Source organism: Colossoma macropomum, unplaced genomic scaffold (assembly GCF_904425465.1).
Source record: "Colossoma macropomum unplaced genomic scaffold, Colossoma_macropomum, whole genome shotgun sequence".
Lineage (NCBI taxonomy): Eukaryota > Metazoa > Chordata > Actinopteri > Characiformes > Serrasalmidae > Colossoma > Colossoma macropomum.
This window is the reverse complement of record NW_023494799.1, coordinates 21,740,044-21,763,240: the sequence shown is the minus strand read 5'-3', so window position 1 is coordinate 21,763,240 and position 23,197 is coordinate 21,740,044. Positions and strand designations below refer to the sequence as shown.

Here is a 23,197-nt window from a genome sequence, read left to right as displayed (position 1 = left end):
AAACCACAATTTCGACCACAACAAGCTGTAAGCGTTGCCATTGGTCAGCATGGATGGACTTTGGCCCTCCAACAACAGGTGCTAATGGTGGCGAAATTGTACCAATAAAACGAATAACAGAGACTTATCCTAGCATCTGTAGTGCACCAAGTAAAGTGGAATGCAGAGCAAAACTCTACCCAGGACTTCCACTTTCACAACTGGGTCAAGTGGTGACTTGTAATGCTAAAGATGGACTGATTTGTTTGAACCAAAACCAGGGTCTCCAGCAGCAGTGCTTAGATTACGAGATTAGAGTTTACTGTTGTGAAGTTGAGCCTGGGCCTTGTCCCATTACTTCAACTGAAACAACATCTTCACCAACTACAACAACAACCACACCTACAACAACAATTACAACAACTCCAACAACAAGCACACCTACATCAACAACAACTCCAACAACAACAACATCCCCGACCACAACATCATCCCCAACCACAACACCATCCACAACCACAAGCTCATCACCTACATCTACAACAAAAACCACAATTTCGACCACAACAAGCTGTAAAAGTTGCCAGTGGTCAGCGTGGATGGACTTTGGCCCTCCAACAACAGGTGCTAATGGTGGCGAGATTGTACCAATAAAAAGAATAACTGAGACTTATCCTAGCATCTGTAGCGCACCAAGTAAAGTGGAATGCAGAGCAAAACTCTACCCAGGACTTCCACTTTCACAACTGGGTCAAGCGGTGACTTGTAATGCTAAAGATGGACTGATTTGTTTGAACCAAAACCAGGATCTCCAGCAGCAGTGCTTAGATTATGAGATTAGAGTCTACTGTTGTAAAATTGAGCCTGGGCCTTGTCCCATTACTTCAACTGAAACAACAACATCTACGCCAACTACAACAACAACCACACCTACGACAACAATTACACCAACTCCAACAACAAGCACACCTACGACAACAATTACAACAACTCCAACAACAACTCCAACAACAACATCCCCGACCACAACAACATCCCCAACCACAACATCATCACCTACATCTACAACAAAAACCACAATTTCGACCACAACAAGCTGTAAAAGTTGCCAGTGGTCAGCATGGATGGACTTTGGCCCTCCAACAACAGGAGCTAATGGTGGCGAAATTGTACCAATAAAACGAATAACAGAGACTTATCCCAGCATCTGTAGCGCACCAAGTAAAGTGGAATGCAGAGCAAAACTCTACCCAGGACTTCCACTTTCACAACTGGGTCAAGTGGTGACTTGTAATGCTAAAGATGGACTGATTTGTTTGAAACAAAACCAGGATCTCCAGCAGCAGTGCTTAGATTATGAGATTAGAGTCTACTGTTGTGAAATTGAGCCTGGGCCTTGTCCCATTACTTCAACTGAAACAACAACATCTACACCAACTCCAACAACAAGCACACCTACGACAACAATTACAACAACTCCAACAACAACTCCAACAACAACATCCCCGACCACAACAACATCCCCAACCACAACATCATCACCTACATCTACAACAAAAACCACAATTTCGACCACAACAAGCTGTAAGCGTTGCCATTGGTCAGCATGGATGGACTTTGGCCCTCCAACAACAGGTGCTAATGGGGGCGAAATTGTACCAATAAAACGAATAACAGAGACTTATCCCAGCATCTGTAGTGCACCAAGTAAAGTGGAATGCAGAGCAAAACTCTACCCAGGACTTCCACTTTCACAACTGGGTCAAGTGGTGACTTGTAATGCTAAAGATGGACTGATTTGTTTGAACCAAAACCAGGGTCTCCAGCAGCAGTGCTTGGATTATGAGATTAGAGTTTACTGTTGTGAAATTGAGCCTGGGCCTTGTCCCATTACTTCAACTGAAACAACAACATCTTCACCAACTACAACAACAACCACACCTACAACAACAATTACAACAACTCCAACAACAAGCACACCTACATCAACAACAACTCCAACAACAACAACATCCCCGACCACAACATCATCCCCAACCACAACACCATCCACAACCACAAGCTCATCACCTACATCTACAACAAAAACCACAATTTCGACCACAACAAGCTGTAAAAGTTGCCAGTGGTCAGCGTGGATGGACTTTGGCCCTCCAACAACAGGTGCTAATGGTGGCGAGATTGTACCAATAAAAAGAATAACAGAGACTTATCCTAGCATCTGTAGCGCACCAAGTAAAGTGGAATGCAGAGCAAAACTCTACCCAGGACTTCCACTTTCACAACTGGGTCAAGCGGTGACTTGTAATGCTAAAGATGGACTGATTTGTTTGAACCAAAACCAGGATCTCCAGCAGCAGTGCTTAGATTATGAGATTAGAGTCTACTGTTGTAAAATTGAGCCTGGGCCTTGTCCCATTACTTCAACTGAAACAACAACATCTACACCAACTACAACAACAACCACACCTACGACAACAATTACACCAACTCCAACAACAAGCACACCTACGACAACAATTACAACAACTCCAACAACAACTCCAACAACAACATCCCCGACCACAACAACATCCCCAACCACAACATCATCACCTACATCTACAACAAAAACCACAATTTCGACCACAACAAGCTGTAAGCGTTGCCATTGGTCAGCATGGATGGACTTTGGCCCTCCAACAACAGGTGCTAATGGTGGCGAAATTGTACCAATAAAACGAATAACGGAGACTTATCCCAGCATCTGTAGCGCACCAAGTAAAGTGGAATGCAGAGCAAAACTCTACCCAGGACTTCCACTTTCACAACTGGGTCAAGTAGTGACTTGTAATGCTAAAGATGGACTGATTTGTTTGAACCAAAACCAGGGTCTCCAGCAGCAGTGCTTAGATTACGAGATTAGAGTTTACTGTTGTGAAGTTGAGCCTGGGCCTTGTCCCATTACTTCAACTGAAACAACATCTTCACCAACTACAACAACTACCACACCTACAACAACAATTACAACAACTCCAACAACAAGCACACCTACATCAACGACAACTCCAACAACAACAACATCTCCGACCACAACATCATCCCCAACCACAACACCATCCACAACCACAAGCTCATCACCTACATCTACAACAAAAACCACAATTTCGACCACAACAAGCTGTAAAAGTTGCCAGTGGTCAGCATGGATGGACTTTGGCCCTCCAACAACAGGAGCTAATGGTGGCGAAATTGTACCAATAAAACGAATAACAGAGACTTATCCCAGCATCTGTAGCGCACCAAGTAAAGTGGAATGCAGAGCAAAACTCTACCCAGGACTTCCACTTTCACAACTGGGTCAAGTGGTGACTTGTAATGCTAAAGATGGACTGATTTGTTTGAACCAAAACCAGGATCTCCAGCAGCAGTGCTTAGATTATGAGATTAGAGTCTACTGTTGTGAAATTGAGCCTGGGCCTTGTCCCATTACTTCAACTGAAACAACAACATCTACACCAACTCCAACAACAAGCACACCTACGACAACAATTACAACAACTCCAACAACAACTCCAACAACAACATCCCCGACCACAACAACATCCCCAACCACAACATCATCACCTACATCTACAACAAAAACCACAATTTCGACCACAACAAGCTGTAAGCGTTGCCATTGGTCAGCATGGATGGACTTTGGCCCTCCAACAACAGGTGCTAATGGTGGCGAAATTGTACCAATAAAACGAATAACGGAGACTTATCCCAGCATCTGTAGTGCACCAAGTAAAGTGGAATGCAGAGCAAAACTCTACCCAGGACTTCCACTTTCACAACTGGGTCAAGTGGTGACTTGTAATGCTAAAGATGGACTGATTTGTTTGAACCAAAACCAGGGTCTCCAGCAGCAGTGCTTAGATTACGAGATTAGAGTTTACTGTTGTGAAGTTGAGCCTGGGCCTTGTCCCATTACTTCAACTGAAACAACATCTTCACCAACTACAACAACAACCACACCTACAACAACAATTACAACAACTCCAACAACAAGCACACCTACATCAACAACAACTCCAACAACAACAACATCCCCGACCACAACATCATCCCCAACCACAACAACATCCACAACCACAAGCTCATCACCTACATCTACAACAAAAACCACAATTTCGACCACAACAAGCTGTAAAAGTTGCCAGTGGTCAGCGTGGATGGACTTTGGCCCTCCAACAACAGGTGCTAATGGTGGCGAGATTGTACCAATAAAAAGAATAACTGAGACTTATCCTAGCATCTGTAGCGCACCAAGTAAAGTGGAATGCAGAGCAAAACTCTACCCAGGACTTCCACTTTCACAACTGGGTCAAGCGGTGACTTGTAATGCTAAAGATGGACTGATTTGTTTGAACCAAAACCAGGATCTCCAGCAGCAGTGCTTAGATTATGAGATTAGAGTCTACTGTTGTAAAATTGAGCCTGGGCCTTGTCCCATTACTTCAACTGAAACAACAACATCTACACCAACTCCAACAACAACCACACCTACGACAACAATTACAACAACTCCAACAACAAGCACACCTACGACAACAATTACAACAACTCCAACAACAACTCCAACAACAACATCCCCGACCACAACAACATCCCCAACCACAACATCATCACCTACATCTACAACAAAAACCACAATTTCGACCACAACAAGCTGTAAGCGTTGCCATTGGTCAGCATGGATGGACTTTGGCCCTCCAACAACAGGTGCTAATGGTGGCGAAATTGTACCAATAAAACGAATAACGGAGACTTATCCCAGCATCTGTAGTGCACCAAGTAAAGTGGAATGCAGAGCAAAACTCTACCCAGGACTTCCACTTTCACAACTGGGTCAAGTAGTGACTTGTAATGCTAAAGATGGACTGATTTGTTTGAACCAAAACCAGGGTCTCCAGCAGCAGTGCTTAGATTACGAGATTAGAGTTTACTGTTGTGAAGTTGAGCCTGGGCCTTGTCCCATTACTTCAACTGAAACAACATCTTCACCAACTACAAGAACTACCACACCTACAACAACAATTACAACAACTCCAACAACAAGCACACCTACATCAACGACAACTCCAACAACAACAACATCTCCGACCACAACATCATCCCCAACCACAACACCATCCACAACCACAAGCTCATCACCTACATCTACAACAAAAACCACAATTTCGACCACAACAAGCTGTAAAAGTTGCCAGTGGTCAGCATGGATGGACTTTGGCCCTCCAACAACAGGAGCTAATGGTGGCGAAATTGTACCAATAAAACGAATAACAGAGACTTATCCCAGCATCTGTAGCGCACCAAGTAAAGTGGAATGCAGAGCAAAACTCTACCCAGGACTTCCACTTTCACAACTGGGTCAAGTGGTGACTTGTAATGCTAAAGATGGACTGATTTGTTTGAACCAAAACCAGGATCTCCAGCAGCAGTGCTTAGATTATGAGATTAGAGTCTACTGTTGTGAAATTGAGCCTGGGCCTTGTCCCATTACTTCAACTGAAACAACAACATCTACACCAACTCCAACAACAAGCACACCTACGACAACAATTACAACAACTCCAACAACAACTCCAACAACAACATCCCCGACCACAACAACATCCCCAACCACAACATCATCACCTACATCTACAACAAAAACCACAATTTCGACCACAACAAGCTGTAAGCGTTGCCATTGGTCAGCATGGATGGACTTTGGCCCTCCAACAACAGGTGCTAATGGTGGCGAAATTGTACCAATAAAACGAATAACGGAGACTTATCCCAGCATCTGTAGTGCACCAAGTAAAGTGGAATGCAGAGCAAAACTCTACCCAGGACTTCCACTTTCACAACTGGGTCAAGTGGTGACTTGTAATGCTAAAGATGGACTGATTTGTTTGAACCAAAACCAGGGTCTCCAGCAGCAGTGCTTAGATTACGAGATTAGAGTTTACTGTTGTGAAGTTGAGCCTGGGCCTTGTCCCATTACTTCAACTGAAACAACATCTTCACCAACTACAACAACAACCACACCTACAACAACAATTACAACAACTCCAACAACAAGCACACCTACATCAACAACAACTCCAACAACAACAACATCCCCGACCACAACATCATCCCCAACCACAACACCATCCACAACCACAAGCTCATCACCTACATCTACAACAAAAACCACAATTTCGACCACAACAAGCTGTAAAAGTTGCCAGTGGTCAGCGTGGATGGACTTTGGCCCTCCAACAACAGGTGCTAATGGTGGCGAGATTGTACCAATAAAAAGAATAACTGAGACTTATCCTAGCATCTGTAGCGCACCAAGTAAAGTGGAATGCAGAGCAAAACTCTACCCAGGACTTCCACTTTCACAACTGGGTCAAGCGGTGACTTGTAATGCTAAAGATGGACTGATTTGTTTGAACCAAAACCAGGATCTCCAGCAGCAGTGCTTAGATTATGAGATTAGAGTCTACTGTTGTAAAATTGAGCCTGGGCCTTGTCCCATTACTTCAACTGAAACAACAACATCTACACCAACTACAACAACAACCACACCTACGACAACAATTACAACAACTCCAACAACAAGCACACCTATGACAACAATTACAACAACTCCAACAACAACTCCAACAACAACATCCCCGACCACAACAACATCCCCGACCACAACATCATCACCTACATCTACAACAAAAACCACAATTTCGACCACAACAAGCTGTAAGCGTTGCCATTGGTCAGCATGGATGGACTTTGGCCCTCCAACAACAGGTGCTAATGGTGGCGAAATTGTACCAATAAAACGAATAACGGAGACTTATCCCAGCATCTGTAGTGCACCAAGTAAAGTGGAATGCAGAGCAAAACTCTACCCAGGACTTCCACTTTCACAACTGGGTCAAGTAGTGACTTGTAATGCTAAAGATGGACTGATTTGTTTGAACCAAAACCAGGGTCTCCAGCAGCAGTGCTTAGATTACGAGATTAGAGTTTACTGTTGTGAAGTTGAGCCTGGGCCTTGTCCCATTACTTCAACTGAAACAACAACATCTACACCAACTACAACAACAAGCACACCTACGACAACAATTACAACAACTCCAACAACAAGCACACCTACATCAACGACAACTCCAACAACAACAACATCTCCGACCACAACATCATCCCCAACCACAACACCATCCACAACCACAAGCTCATCACCTACATCTACAACAAAAACCACAATTTCGACCACAACAAGCTGTAAGCGTTGCCATTGGTCAGCATGGATGGACTTTGGCCCTCCAACAACAGGTGCTAATGGTGGCGAAATTGTACCAATAAAACGAATAACGGAGACTTATCCTAGCATCTGTAGTGCACCAAGTAAAGTGGAATGCAGAGCAAAACTCTACCCAGGACTTCCACTTTCACAACTGGGTCAAGTGGTGACTTGTAATGCTAAAGATGGACTGATTTGTTTGAACCAAAACCAGGGTCTCCAGCAGCAGTGCTTAGATTACGAGATTAGAGTTTACTGTTGTGAAGTTGAGCCTGGGCCTTGTCCCATTACTTCAACTGAAACAACATCTTCACCAACTACAACAACAACCACACCTACAACAACAATTACAACAACTCCAACAACAAGCACACCTACATCAACAACAACTCCAACAACAACAACATCCCCGACCACAACATCATCCCCAACCACAACAACATCCACAACCACAAGCTCATCACCTACATCTACAACAAAAACCACAATTTCGACCACAACAAGCTGTAAAAGTTGCCAGTGGTCAGCGTGGATGGACTTTGGCCCTCCAACAACAGGTGCTAATGGTGGCGAGATTGTACCAATAAAAAGAATAACTGAGACTTATCCTAGCATCTGTAGCGCACCAAGTAAAGTGGAATGCAGAGCAAAACTCTACCCAGGACTTCCACTTTCACAACTGGGTCAAGCGGTGACTTGTAATGCTAAAGATGGACTGATTTGTTTGAACCAAAACCAGGATCTCCAGCAGCAGTGCTTAGATTATGAGATTAGAGTCTACTGTTGTAAAATTGAGCCTGGGCCTTGTCCCATTACTTCAACTGAAACAACAACATCTACACCAACTACAACAACAACCACACCTACGACAACAATTACAACAACTCCAACAACAAGCACACCTACGACAACAATTACAACAACTCCAACAACAACTCCAACAACAACATCCCCGACCACAACAACATCCCCAACCACAACATCATCACCTACATCTACAACAAAAACCACAATTTCGACCACAACAAGCTGTAAGCGTTGCCATTGGTCAGCATGGATGGACTTTGGCCCTCCAACAACTGGTGCTAATGGTGGCGAAATTGTACCAATAAAACGAATAACGGAGACTTATCCCAGCATCTGTAGTGCACCAAGTAAAGTGGAATGCAGAGCAAAACTCTACCCAGGACTTCCACTTTCACAACTGGGTCAAGTGGTGACTTGTAATGCTAAAGATGGACTGATTTGTTTGAACCAAAACCAGGGTCTCCAGCAGCAGTGCTTAGATTACGAGATTAGAGTTTACTGTTGTGAAGTTGAGCCTGGGCCTTGTCCCATTACTTCAACTGAAACAACATCTTCACCAACTACAACAACAACCACACCTACGTCAACAATTACAACAACTCCAACAACAAGCACACCTACGACAACAATTACAACAACTCCAACAACAACAACATCCCCGACCACAACACCATCCACAACCACAAGCTCATCACCTACATCTGCAACAAAAACCACAATTTCGACCACAACAAGCTGTAAGCGTTGCCAGTGGTCAGCGTGGATGGACTTTGGCCCTCCAACAACAGGTGCTAATGGTGGCGAGATTGTACCCATAAAAAGAATAACCGAGACTTATCCAAGCATCTGTAGCGCACCAAGTAAAGTGGAATGCAGAGCAAAACTCTACCCAGGACTTCCACTTTCACAACTGGGTCAAGTACTGACTTGTAATGCTAAAGATGGACTGATTTGTTTGAACCAAGACCAGGGTCTCCAGCAGCAGTGCTTGGATTATGAGATTAGAGTTTACTGTTGTGAAATTGAGCCTGGGCCTTGTCCCATTACTTCAACTGAAACAACAACATCTACACCAACTACAACAACAACCACACCTACGTCAACAATTACAACAGCTACACCAACAACTCCAACAACAACAACATCCCCAACCACAACAACATCCCCAACCACAAGCACATCACCTACATCTACAACAAAAACCACAATTTCGACCACAACAAGCTGTAAGCGTTGCCAGTGGTCAGTATGGATGGACTTTGGCCCTCCAACAACAGGAGCTAATGGTGGCGAAATTGTACCAATAAAACGAATAACAGAGACTTATCCCAGCATCTGTAGCGCACCAAGTAAAGTGGAATGCAGAGCAAAACTCTACCCAGGACTTCCACTTTCACAACTGGGTCAAGTGGTGACTTGTAATGCTAAAGATGGACTGATTTGTTTGAACCAAAACCAGGGTCTCCAGCAGCAGTGCTTGGATTACGAGATTAGAGTCTACTGTTGTGAAATTGAGCCTGGGCCTTGTCCCATTACTTCAACTGAAACAACAACATCTACACCAACTACAACAACAACCACACCTACGACAACAATTACAACAACTCCAACAACAAGCACACCTACATCAACAACAACATCCCCGACCACAACATCATCCCCAACCACAACACCATCCACAACCACAAGCTCATCACCTACATCTACAACAAAAACCACAATTTCGACCACAACAAGCTGTAAGCGTTGCCAGTGGTCAGCGTGGATGGACTTTGGCCCTCCAACAACAGGTGCTAATGGTGGCGAAATAGTACCAATAAAACGAATAACGGAGACTTATCCTAGCATCTGTAGCGCACCAAGTAAAGTGGAATGCAGAGCAAAACTCTACCCAGGACTTCCACTTTCACAACTGGGTCAAGTGGTGACTTGTAATGCTAAAGATGGACTGATTTGTTTGAACCAAAACCAGGGTCTCCAGCAGCAGTGCTTGGATTATGAGATTAGAGTCTACTGTTGTGAAATTGAGCCTGGGCCTTGTCCCATTACTTCAACTGAAACAACAACATCTACACCAACTACAACAACAACCACACCTACGTCAACAATTACAACAGCTACGCCAACAACAACTCCAACAACAACAACATCTCCAACCACAACAACATCCCCAACCACAAGCACATCACCTACATCTACAACAAAAACCACAATTTCGACCACAACAAGCTGTAAGCGTTGCCATTGGTCAGCATGGATGGACTTTGGCCCTCCAACAACAGGTGCTAATGGGGGCGAAATTGTACCAATAAAACGAATAACAGAGACTTATCCCAGCATCTGTAGTGCACCAAGTAAAGTGGAATGCAGAGCAAAACTCTACCCAGGACTTCCACTGTCACAACTGGGTCAAGTGCTGACTTGTAATGCTAAAGATGGACTGATTTGTTTGAACCAAGACCAGGGTCTCCAGCAGCAGTGCTTGGATTATGAGATTAGAGTCTACTGTTGTGAAATTGAGCCTGGGCCTTGTCCCATTACTTCAACTGAAACAACAACATCTACACCAACTACAACAACAACCACACCTACGACAACAATTACACCAACTACAACAACAACAGCACATACGCCAACAACAACTCCAACAACAACAACATCCCCAACCACAACATCATCCCCAACCACAACAACATCCACAAACACAAGCTCATCACCTACATCTACAACAAAAACCACAATTTCGACCACAACAAGCTGTAAAAGTTGCCAGTGGTCAGCATGGATGGACTTTGGCCCTCCAACAACAGGTGCTAATGGTGGCGAGATTGTACCAATAAAAAGAATAACAGAGACTTATCCTAGCATCTGTAGTGTACCAAGTAAAGTGGAATGCAGAGCAAAACTCTACCCAGGACTTCCACTTTCACAACTGGGTCAAGTAGTGACTTGTAATGCTAAAGATGGACTGATTTGTTTGAACCAAAACCAGGATCTCCAGCAGCAGTGCTTAGATTACGAGATTAGAGTCTACTGTTGTGAAGTTGAGCCTGGGCCTTGTCCCCATACTTCAACTGAAACAACAACATCTACACCAACCACAACAACAACCACACCTACGTCAACAATTACAACAACTCCATCAACAACAACATCCCCAACCACAAGCACATCACCTACATCTACAACAAAAACCACAATTTCAACCACAACAAGCTGTAAGCGTTGCCATTGGTCAGCATGGATGGACTTTGGCCCTCCAACAACAGGTGCTAATGGTGGCGAAATTGTACCAATAAAAAGAATAACAGAGACTTATCCTAGCATCTGTAGCGCACCAAGTAAAGTGGAATGCAGAGCAAAACTCTACCCAGGACTTCCACTTTCACAACTGGGTCAAGTGGTGACTTGTAATGCTAAAGATGGACTGATTTGTTTGAACCAAAACCAGGATCTCCAGCAGCAGTGCTTAGATTATGAGATTAGAGTCTACTGTTGTCAGGTTGAGCCTGGGCCTTGTCCCCATACTTCAACTACAACAACAACCACACCTATGACAACAATTACAACAACTCCAACAACAACAACATCCCCGACCACAACAACATCCCCAACCACAAGCTCATCACCTATATCTACAACAAACACCACAATTTCGACCACAACAAGCTGTAAGCATTGCCAGTGGTCAGCATGGATGGACTTTGGCCCTCCAACAACAGGTGCTAATGGTGGAGAGATTGTACCAATAAAAAGAATAACAGAGACTTATCCCAGCATCTGTAGTGCACCAAGTAAAGTGGAATGCAGAGCAAAACTCTACCCAGGACTTCCACTTTCACAACTGGGTCAAGTGGTGACTTGTAATGCTAAAGATGGACTGATTTGTTTGAACCAAGACCAGGGTCTCCAGCAGCAGTGCTTAGATTATGAGATTAGAGTTTACTGTTGTGAAATTGAGCCTGGGCCTTGTCCCATTACTTCAACTGAAACAACAACATCTACACCAACTACAACAACAAGCACACCTACATCAACGACAACTCCAACAACAACATCCCCGACCACAACATCCCCAACCACAACACCATCCACAACCTCAAGCTCATCACCTACATCTACAACAAAAACCACAATTTCGACCACAACAAGCTGTAAGCGTTGCCATTGGTCAGCGTGGATGGACTTTGGCCCTCCAACAACAGGTGCTAATGGTGGCGAAATTGTACCAATAAAAAGAATAACAGAGACTTATCCTAGCATCTGTAGCGTACCAAGTAGAGTGGAATGCAGAGCAAAACTCTACCCAGGACTTCCTCTTTCACAACTGGGTCAAGTGCTGACTTGTAATGCTAAAGATGGACTGATTTGTTTGAACCAAAACCAGGGTCTCCAGCAGCAGTGCTTGGATTATGAGATTAGAGTCTACTGTTGTGAAATTGAGCCTGGGCCTTGTCCCATTACTTCAACTGAAACAACAACATCTACACCAACCACAACAACAACCACACCTACGTCAACAATTACAACAACTCCATCAACAACATCCCCAACCACAAGCACATCACCTACATCTACAACAAAAACCACAATTTCGACCACAACAAGCTGTAAGCGTTGCCATTGGTCAGCATGGATGGACTTTGGCCCTCCAACAACAGGAGCTAATGGTGGCGAAATTGTACCAATTAAAAGAATAACGGAGACTTATCCTAGCATCTGTAGCGCACCAAGTAAAGTGGAATGCAGAGCAAAACTCTACCCAGGACTTCCACTTTCACAACTGGGTCAAGTAGTGACTTGTAATGCTAAAGATGGACTGATTTGTTTGAACCAAAACCAGGATCTCCAGCAGCAGTGCTTAGATTATGAAATCAGAGTGCTCTGTTGTGATAAATACTGTTCTGAAACAACTCCGACAGTTACAACCTCTACACTCTTTGTACATACTGCATCCACATCAACTCCTCCCTACATTACACAGAATTGTTCTTGCATCCTCGATGGAATAAAATATCCCCCAGGTAACTTACTTTTACTTACATTCAAATATTTTTTTAATTTACTCATAGTACTCATAATATTTAGTCATCATGTTTACAGTGTTTTTCTCCATGTTATTTTTAGTTGTCATGAATTTGTTTTTAGACCATATAATAGAGAATCATGTCCATATTTTTTGTGCTTATTACGTAATCTTTCAGTTCCCACCATGTAAATAAACATTAACAAATTGTGTTTCCTTCCTTTTTAAAAACTACCATTTTAAAACAGGTTCCCAAGTATACAATGTGAGTGATGGTGATGGATGGTGTTACACTATGACATGTATCAAAAATACATATGTCGCATGTGTCTTCGTTCCACAACTGACCCCATGTGGTGTAACTACAACTTCACCACCTACTACCACACCTCTGTCACCAAACTGCGACAATCATAACCCACCCCTAAAGGTAAGACTTCCCTCAAATTGGTTAAAAACAAAGGTGATCCAGCGCATCATTTTTGTATATTTTCTATGTGAATTTAACCTACAACCCCATGTCCAAAAACAGTTTGGGACGCTGCGCAAATTAGTACAAAGATAACATATTAGATTGTGAGCTGTCTGGATGGAGCAGGCAAGACACAGACAAGGTCAGTAAGGCAGGTAAAGAGGTCTGAACACAAACGAGGCAAATCAGAGTTCAAAAAGGGGTTAGGCAGAAGAGGTGAACAAGAAACCAAAGCAAAGTCACAAACCAGGAAAATCAGTACAGACAAAAGGCTTGAAATGAACAGTAAGCTGGAAAAATACTTCACAATGAACCTAACTAAAAGCCCAGGCTTTATACTAACTCTAAAGGAACACACGACAAGGAATACAGGTGAAAGTAATCAATAATCAGGAGAGGTTGAACATGGATAGGTGGGTTACAAAGATTCCAGAGTCATGTGACCTCCTAGAGGATTCCGAGAGTTGATGCCAGCAAGACATTTAAAAAAAGTTAATACTGGAAAAAACAACTGGTGGAACATCTCACAACTAATTAAGTTAATTGGCAACAGGTCAGGAACATGACTGGATATAAAAAGAGTATCCCACAGAGGCTGAGGGGAGGGGTTCACCACTCTGTGAAAGACTGTGTGGGCAAATTCATCAATTCAAGAACAACGTTTCGAAATGTAAAATAGCAAAGAACTTGGTTATTTCATCATGTAAGGTATACATTATCATTAAAAGATCCAAAGGATCCAGAGAAATCTCTGTATGCAAAGGACAAGGCCAAAAATAATATTGCCTGGCTGTGATCTCCCGGCATTTAGGTGGCACTGCATTTAAAACACACACGATCACCGCATGGACTCAGAAATCTTTCTGAAAACTTTCTGGCTTGTTATCAGGGCACAGTTCAGTCACTATCTGAGGTAGTATGGGTCTGAATTAGTGCACGTGGCATGAATGACGTGCACATCTGAAAACATTAGGCGCATTATGAAATAGAAAGACCACGAACTGTTGAGCAGCTGAAATCCTACGTCAAGCAATAATGAGGAAACAATTCACTTTCAAAACTACAGCAATTAGTCTCAGTTCCCAAAAGCTTTATGAGTGTTGTTAAAAGAAGAGGTGATGCAAGACAGTGGTAAACATTCCCCAGCCCCAACATTTTTGAAATGTGTTGCTGGCATCAATTTCAAAATAGGCACATATTTTTTCAAAAATAATAAAACTTCTAAGTTTCAACATTTGATATGTTGTCTTCATACTATTTTCAATTAAATACAGGCTTTAATGACTTGCATATCATTGCATTCTGTTTTTATTCACATTATGCACAGTGTCCCTTTTTTGGAAACAGGGTTGTAATATCATAGAATGTATATAAAAATAATTTAAAAAAGAGCACAATCATTCTAAAACCAGTAAGAAAGCATTGACTTGGCATCTTTTCGCGGAAAATATATGATGACTTTAGAATGTAGTCTAAAGTGATTCCAGAATGTACAAATATGTTTTGTACAACTGTGTTTCTTCTCTCTTGGCATAGAACACTATATTGTGGTCTGTAACAGAATTTAGGGTGTTACGTTACATGCCATACTTCCTGTAATCCACCAAGAGTTTCTTTTTATGACCAAGTCTAATTTAGTTCTTTTTTTTCAGAACGGTGAAAGTATACCAGATGGCAAATGCTCCAATATCACATGTGTCGACAGAACAATCAAGCATGAGCATGTGCATTGTGAGCCTGCACCTTTGCCTGTGTGTGTAAACAACCATCCACCAGTAAGCGTCACTGATGATTCTGGGTGCTGTTCCAAATATGACTGCCAATGTGAGTACACTGGATAACATCACTTCAATACAATGCTACAATTGCTATGGACATTAGGGTATACTCTACATCTCCACTGCAGGGAAGACTGAGTGTGTTGTGTCTTGCTCAGGTATCTGCAGTGGCTTTGGAGACCCACATTACATCACATTTGATGGAACATACTACCCATTCCAAGGAAACTGCTCCTATGTCTTGGTCAAAGAGATCCATCCAACATATAACTTCAGCGTCATCATTGACAATGTCAACTGTGATTCTCCAGATGGCCTCTCCTGTCCTAAATCACTGACAGTGTACTACAAATTCTTCAAGATTTTCATGTCACAGGAGATTTCTAATGGAATTGTCACAAACTTGGTAACTAATAGAATTATTTATATAATTTCATTTAAAGATAGAAGTGGTTTGTATTAATGAAGTGTACTACTGAAAAAGTATTTTTTTTAATTTGACAAATTAGTTTTTGGGGTAAAAACTATTCTGTGTCATTGCTCTAGAAGCTCAACCAGCCTAGAAGTAGATTCGGTTGCTGGGATTTCAATTCCAGTGATGCCATTTGTCATTTGTAGCCACAAGTCATTAGGGTACATTTAGCCAGATGCTAATTTTTACACAGTTTCTCACATAGAAATCACATGTTATTTCATGGTCAACAAACACCATTCTTCAATGATCGTGTCCACACTTCAGACATTTACTTAGATACTTTACTTATGACAAGAGACATTTTATGTGATCTGTATGTTTCAACACACCAGAAATGTAAGAAAGAAAATGACTGATACTTGCACATGCAGGTATCATAAAAAAGTCCCCAGCTGACTCTCAGTTCCAACATAATTTCTGCATTTTTCTGAATGGATTGTACCAACCTGCATGTACTTTGTAAATATTCCTAAAATTAAGAGCGGAATAGGTCCAGGTCAAAGCTTTAAGCTTAAAGCACTGGAAGAAAACTGATACGTCAATCCCAAAGTTCTTTCTTTCCATTCAACTCTCACGACTCAGCCACAATTCAGTACTCTCTGTGCAGGCTTGAAGTGGGAGATCAGCTGACTCGTGGGTGATGAAGTTAAAGTATGATTTTTAAAATGTTTGTTTCCCCTTAGATTTACGTCAACAACAAGAGAGTCGTGCTGCCATTTGAGAACAGTGACTTCCGAATAACAGACAATGGCATTGAATCACTGGTGGTGATACCAGCGATTGGTGCACAGGTCACATTCACTGGAATGATGTTTTTCATCAACCTCCCATGGCAAAAATTCCACGGTAACACTGAGGGACAATGTGGTAAGTTTATATTCTCTTTTTACTAAAATAATGATCAGTAGGTGCTACATGTAGAATAATTGTAAGACAATTTGTGTTCTGATCTCTTGCTTCTAAAAGGCCACAACTTTTGTTGAAACTACAGTGAATCAATGAATGTTTTAATGATTTATATGTGATTGTAATGATTTTGACAAAAACGCATCATATAAGCCTTTATTCTTAAAGACAGCTTGCCTTCCAGGCTAAAAAGACTTTCTCTTCTCTAATAAATCAAAAAAAGGATTTTTCATAAAAATGTGCAATATGTGGCATCATTGGCAGCCTTACAAAAATTAGCTACTACTGTAAAAATTTAATGGAATAATAATATTGAAATGCTGTCCTTACTAGTATATACAAAAATCTAAATTCTGAAGTGGGTATATTCCTAGGATATGTTTAAAATAACAGATTACTGTGATGCATGCTTTTGTCCTTTAAAGATTCACTCCTATTAGTAGATGACTGTGAGATTAAAACTGTCCAATGATCCAAGTTGTCAACTGTCACTGTTGGTTTGATTGTTCGAATGTAACTATTTTTCAATAACTTTTCAGGAACATGTGATAATAACCGCACTGATGACTGTCGCTTGCCAAATGGCACCATTATATCATCATGTGAAAAAATGGCTCCCTACTGGCATGTTAATGAAAACAATGGCTCCTGCCAACCAGTTCCACCTACACTACCACCAGTGCACTGTACTAATTATTCAATCTGCGAAATTATTAGTAGCAAGTAAGTACTCCCACAAGAACTAAAACATTTTGAGATTGTGTCAATTTTGGAAGCCTATTCCTGTCCTGACAAATAGGAAAAAAATTCTTCTATTTTCTCCATCTCTGTTTTTGGCAGCAGTATCAAAATATTGTCAAAATACAGACTTAAAATAATGACGCAGTTTCTTGAAATACTGACTTATTATCTCAAAATAATGACTTATTTTCTCAAAATACTCATTTAGTGTCTCAAAATAATCACTTTTTTCCTTTACATATTGACTATATTAAATATAAAATATATTAAATATTAAATATATCTCTAAATAACATATTTTCTTGAACAGTTGACTTTATCAAAATAATGACTTGTTTTCATTAAATATTGACTTAGTATTTGAAAACAATGACTTAAGTTTCTTGAAACATAGATTTTATATCTTTTGACTTGTTTTCTCAAGATTTTGAGATTCTATGTTGATATAAAGAGTTACTTAATTTCAAGAAAGAAAGAGAATATTTTGAGAAAATAAGTCTTTTTTGCGACACTAAGTCAATATTTTGACATACTGTTGCAGGAAACAGAGAAGGAGAAAAACACAGGCAATTTTGGCCCCTCTGTCTGGCAGGAATATATAGAATAATTTATTTTACCTGGTGGTAAGTTTTGTAACCCAGAGTAATGTTGCTGAATCCTTGTATTAAGCGCTTGCTATGGAATTCACTCTGTTGTGTGCTCTTTTGATCTTTTCAACAGGGTCTTTGAGAAATGCCACAAGCTTGTCCCTTACGAGCCTTTTTTCTTGGCCTGCAACTTTGATGTTTGCCACGTGAACAATGTGTCTATTGGCTGCGCTAGTTTGCAAATGTATGCAGAGGAGTGTGCTCTGGCAGGAGTTTGCATCGATTGGAGAGAAGCCACAAATGGAACATGTCGTAAGTGCACAAAAGTTGCAGCATATGACACAGGAGTGGACAGACATAAAAATGTCCGATAGGTCACTAGGGTCACCAAGCCAATGACTCTTGTTGCCAAAATGAATAATTAGTGACCAGAATTAATAATTTTTGAAATTATTTTGTCATATATACACTGTATTTACATTTAACAAGAACATTTTGATACCAACAACCAGCCAGGTGTCACTTTAGCTATGAGTCCCCCACATCCACTTTTTTCATTATTCCAGTCAAACCAGGGATTGATGTGAAGGAATCCTCCCTTTTACAATATAGACAACCATTTGATCCCCCTGACACATCTGAGTCTTCTTGATTTTCATTATGCTTTCATCTGTTGGCCCTGAGGAGTTGTTAATGGGATCACTGAAGATCACTGCATAAACTAGTCATAAACTAGTTTCAGCTAGTCCCCAGTAGAAAATGAACTTGTGTGTCTTTTGCATTGATCATCATTAAAGCCAGTAAACCATATTTTATTAAATCAGGCTACAAACAAAGTGCATGGAGATCCCTTCACGTTAGCTGTTGCAGCACTACCATTAATGGCACAGTTGCCTAATTCCAACAAAATCTGATTTGATGGAGTTAGTCCCGTGTACAACCAAACAGTCTCTGGGTCTTGTGCAGGAGGGTGAAAAGTAGTCATTTTCTTATGAATAGCAAAACATTGCGAATGTGTGAAAATTCAGCTGGTCTGGTAGTTTCTCAGAAGGGATTTTTTTCATCATGGCAAGTAGGTACCGGCTCTGCATTTTTAGTGATGAAAATGTGTAATGTTGTGGCCAGGGGCAGCAGGCAGTAGGCAGTGTAGATACCTGCATATAACTGTCAATTCGTCAATTTACTTGCTGAAGTCTGAAACATTTCTGTGTTTCTTCTGTGTTCTTACACTCACAGCTTTCATCTGTAAAGAACCCAAAGTATACAAAGCTTGTGGTCCTCAGGTTGAATCAACTTGTGATCTGAGGTACTGTACAGTCCAATACAAATATACACTTACTTACTGAAGAAATTGGTTTTAATAGAAATAGAGCATCACAGTGATGTTACATTGTCTGCTGTTACAGATATAACCTGAAATTTATAAGTGAGCCTAGTCCATTCAATGCTTTGGAAAGCATAACTTGGGAGGGTTGCTATTGTCCAGAAGGCACTACGTTGCTGAACCCATTTTCAGATGTCTGTGTTCCTACTTGTAGTAAGTATTTATTTATTAATGTATCTATTATTTTTTACTTTTTATGAACAATGGCATTATTGTGTAACTGCTTTAGACATCAGTCCATGTGAGTGCTAGATTTTCTCAAGCATACTAAATTAACAATACGTACTTTTTTTGTGAATCATCAGACATCTGCCTGTTGCCAAATGGAAGGTGGAAACCGGTAAGACAAAAGAACAATTAAGAACAAGACAGAGTGAAGATTTGAAACCATCTGTTGCAAAACTTTTATATCGGTGGTATCACTGTGGTTATCTAAAAAACATAATTATTCATTTTAGGCTGGTGAGACATGGAATAACGGTTGTGAGAAATGCACATGCCAGCCAGAAACTCTGACTGTGTACTGTGATGCTCCAAAATGTCCTACACCACAGCCAGTTACCTGCGATCAGGAAGGTCAGGTGAAGATCACAGAGACAGTGGGCTGCTGCCAGAATATCACATGCGGTGAGTGGTGTGACTCGCTTGGTTTATTTACTGCAAAACAGTAATATTGTAATACTCTTTTATAAAGATTACATCTCAGTGGCTTTGGTAATTCTACTTAAGGCACTCTTGCATCAAATGTATCCACAGAAAGGCATAACTAACCCACCAAGGGTTATTACTTTCATTTTCAGATTTCTTTACAGTGATGGTGATAAGAACCAGGGGTCGCAATGACTATAACACATAGACATTTTATTATAATACAATATAGACATTTTATTTATTATCCAAAGCCACTAGTGAACCATACGTGTCTTCTGAGTATGGAATGTTAATGATGGTAAAATAGTGGAAAAACGAAAAGCGTTGCATGTATCTTCTCCTCCATGAATAGATTTTAAGAAATACAGTGTAGACCAAAAGCTTATGCCAAAACGATTGTGAAACAATCTCTCAGACATGCAGTGTATTCACTTCATATAATGACTTCGGTGAGGGAGCTTTTAGAGGTGGACATCTAGTTCCTATCACCACCACTGTGAACAATACCGACTCAGCAGGTTTCTCTAGAACAGAGCATTTCACACCAAACCACTTTGAATGAACTTTGTTTACACGTTAACCAGTATATTATGGAGAACTTTTGGAAAATTCAACTTTCATTTTTATGTAAAAAACTGACAAAAGCATGGCAAAAATGTAAAGAATATTTTTTCTTTCAACAACAATAACTTTTCATTGAATTCAATTCATGATACAATATCTCCCCTTCTACACTTACATTTTATAATCTGCACTTTGTGCACAAATTTTCCTGTTTCAAAGAGCTACGAGTCAGAAATAATTCCTATAAAATTAGAGCATTCTTTTGTCACATGCAATAATTGCTTTTAATAACTTTTAAGGGTTTATATCAACAGCAATGAAATACAAGTTGAGGGTGAGAAGTCAGTGTACCTCCCCTATAAAAGTGGCTACCTTTTCTGAGCAGAGATAAAGGTTTTCTTGGTTTAAACTACACTGTCACTGGATGACTATTACAGTGAAAAATTGTCAACAACGGCCTTGATACTCTCAATCAGCAATTACTGGCAGCATCATTGTCATTTACATGTTTTTATTCATTTTTTACATCTTCCCACAGTGTGTGATGGCCGTCTTTGTCCTTCTAAGAAGCTCACGTGCCCTGTTGGATACATTCAAGAGGTTGTAATGGGAGCTTGCTGTCCAGAGTATACATGTGGTGAGTGGAGATGAGCATGTGTATATATTTATGTATGAAATTAATCTATTCAGAGAAGCTGATTAGATGTAGACTGTATGTTAAAAAGTCTGCTGTGCTCTTTTACAGAGCCTAATGGAAACGTCTGTGTGTTCAACAATACGGAATATAAGGTAAGACCAATTCTGAGCATGAACGTGACACCTAGTAGGATGCAATTCATAAAAATTAAGTGTGAATTCAAATGCCACAGAAGTATGCTTCTGACTGTTTTCCTTTTAAGCTTTTCTCTTTCCATTTAGTCATAAATGAATACAAGTATTTTGCTGTTTGTTTGGTTTATTGCAAGCAGTTCATGTACTGGAGTTTTTTTTTTTTTATTATGCTTTTGTTTAATTACAGCCTGGTTCAGCAGTGCCTATGCAAAACTGTGAGCAGTGCATATGCAGTCATGACATGGATCAACAAAATCAATGGCACAAAATTGAGTGTCAGGCTCTTCCATGTGACACATTCTGCCCACTGGTGAGACCAGAGACAATTTTTCTGAAATTCATGCTGTCAAACTATTACTATTAGTTGAAAGGTAAAAATTGTTGTGTCAGTTAATCTATTTAGAAATAAAGATGAACCTAATAACAAAGTGCTGTAGAAGACAACTAAAGTGATCTTTACTTTTTATGTGTTCAGTTGCCCAAAGACTTGAGAAATTCAGTCTGTTTCTGTTTTGACATTCAGGGATATGAGTACCAGTCAGTTACAGGGCAGTGCTGTGGAAACTGTGTGCAGACCAGCTGCGTGGCCACGTTAGGAAACATCACCGAAACCATCAAGGTGAGTTTTTCTGCATGTGCAAAAAGACTGCAACTTTCTGAATGCTTAAAAGCTTAAATTCAAAGTTGATCATCTTACACATAATTAGTAACTATTAAAATTTCTTTTTTACAACATTTGAAAATGCCAGCTGACTTTTACATTGTGTGTATATTTCATGACAAATGGACAGAATTACTTGTTTTTGTTCCAACAGCAATGACAATTACTTTTACCACTAACCTGCATTGCATTTCATTTTTATTTTTATTCATGTTTTGTCTAATGTTTTCTTGGAAATAAATAAAAAAGTATAAATGTTTGTTAAATAAGCTTTTCAAGATCTCATTTCCACCGTATTATGATGTACAAATGGGTTAAAATAACAAAATGCATCCTACATGTAACCTAAAATAACTGTACAGGCCTGAACATATCATATTAAGGAACCAAACACATAAAAATACAATAAATGCGGTTTTAAACTCACTTGTGGTTAATAAAAAAGCCTGTCCATCAAAGTCAGATCACATGCAGTAACTTACCTCTTTCACATTTACTTATTTTTCTCCACCGCTGCTCATAACACTAGTTTACTCCTCCTGTTTCTCCACAGCCTGGTCAAATCTGGACTCCACCTAGTGATAAATGTTTGAAGTTTGAGTGTGTGAAGATTGGAACACAGTTCATCGTGATTGAGGCCAAGCTTGTTTGTCCAAAGATCAATGAAGATGACTGTATTCCTGTGAGTTGACAAAAATTATGACCACAAAAATGGATTATTATGAGTGAACTGAAACAATTAGTTAATAATAATCACATCAAAGTGATATGGAGTGTTAGCCCTGTGTTACAATAATAGCTACACTATGCCCTTTGTTTTTATTTCACTTTTTCCATAAGCTGCTTTCAGTTCAACACCAATTCAACATGACTTTTAAAACTGAAATAAAACAAATGAATCAATAGGACTGACTTTTGGGGATACCCAGACTATTGTCTATGAATTACATGGACACAGAATATAACTAGATCAAGGTAAAATGCCACTTTGTTGCTTTTATAAAGACCCTCCCAAATCCTTTCTCTTTT

At 40.5% G+C, this 23,197-nt stretch overlaps 1 protein-coding gene across 1 annotated transcript in view; it reads left to right on the top strand.

Moving 5' to 3' along the window:
* LOC118819333 (mucin-5AC-like) overlaps positions 1-23,197 on the top strand; it is a 50,784-nt gene that overhangs the window by 26,704 nt on the left and 883 nt on the right. Inside the window, exons 35-54 of the mRNA XM_036587073.1 lie at positions 1,076-5,273; positions 7,091-7,266; positions 9,208-9,318; positions 9,947-10,258; positions 12,638-13,116; positions 13,367-13,548; positions 15,243-15,414; positions 15,527-15,774; positions 16,527-16,710; positions 17,289-17,472; positions 18,211-18,389; positions 19,314-19,383; positions 19,484-19,614; positions 19,767-19,801; positions 19,920-20,088; positions 21,215-21,313; positions 21,422-21,465; positions 21,695-21,817; positions 22,031-22,126; positions 22,722-22,850. Of these exons, the coding sequence (XP_036442966.1) occupies positions 1,076-5,273; positions 7,091-7,266; positions 9,208-9,318; positions 9,947-10,258; positions 12,638-13,116; positions 13,367-13,548; positions 15,243-15,414; positions 15,527-15,774; positions 16,527-16,710; positions 17,289-17,472; positions 18,211-18,389; positions 19,314-19,383; positions 19,484-19,614; positions 19,767-19,801; positions 19,920-20,088; positions 21,215-21,313; positions 21,422-21,465; positions 21,695-21,817; positions 22,031-22,126; positions 22,722-22,850 (7,321 nt within the window). The remainder of the gene's footprint in view (positions 1-1,075; positions 5,274-7,090; positions 7,267-9,207; positions 9,319-9,946; positions 10,259-12,637; positions 13,117-13,366; positions 13,549-15,242; positions 15,415-15,526; positions 15,775-16,526; positions 16,711-17,288; positions 17,473-18,210; positions 18,390-19,313; positions 19,384-19,483; positions 19,615-19,766; positions 19,802-19,919; positions 20,089-21,214; positions 21,314-21,421; positions 21,466-21,694; positions 21,818-22,030; positions 22,127-22,721; positions 22,851-23,197) is intronic.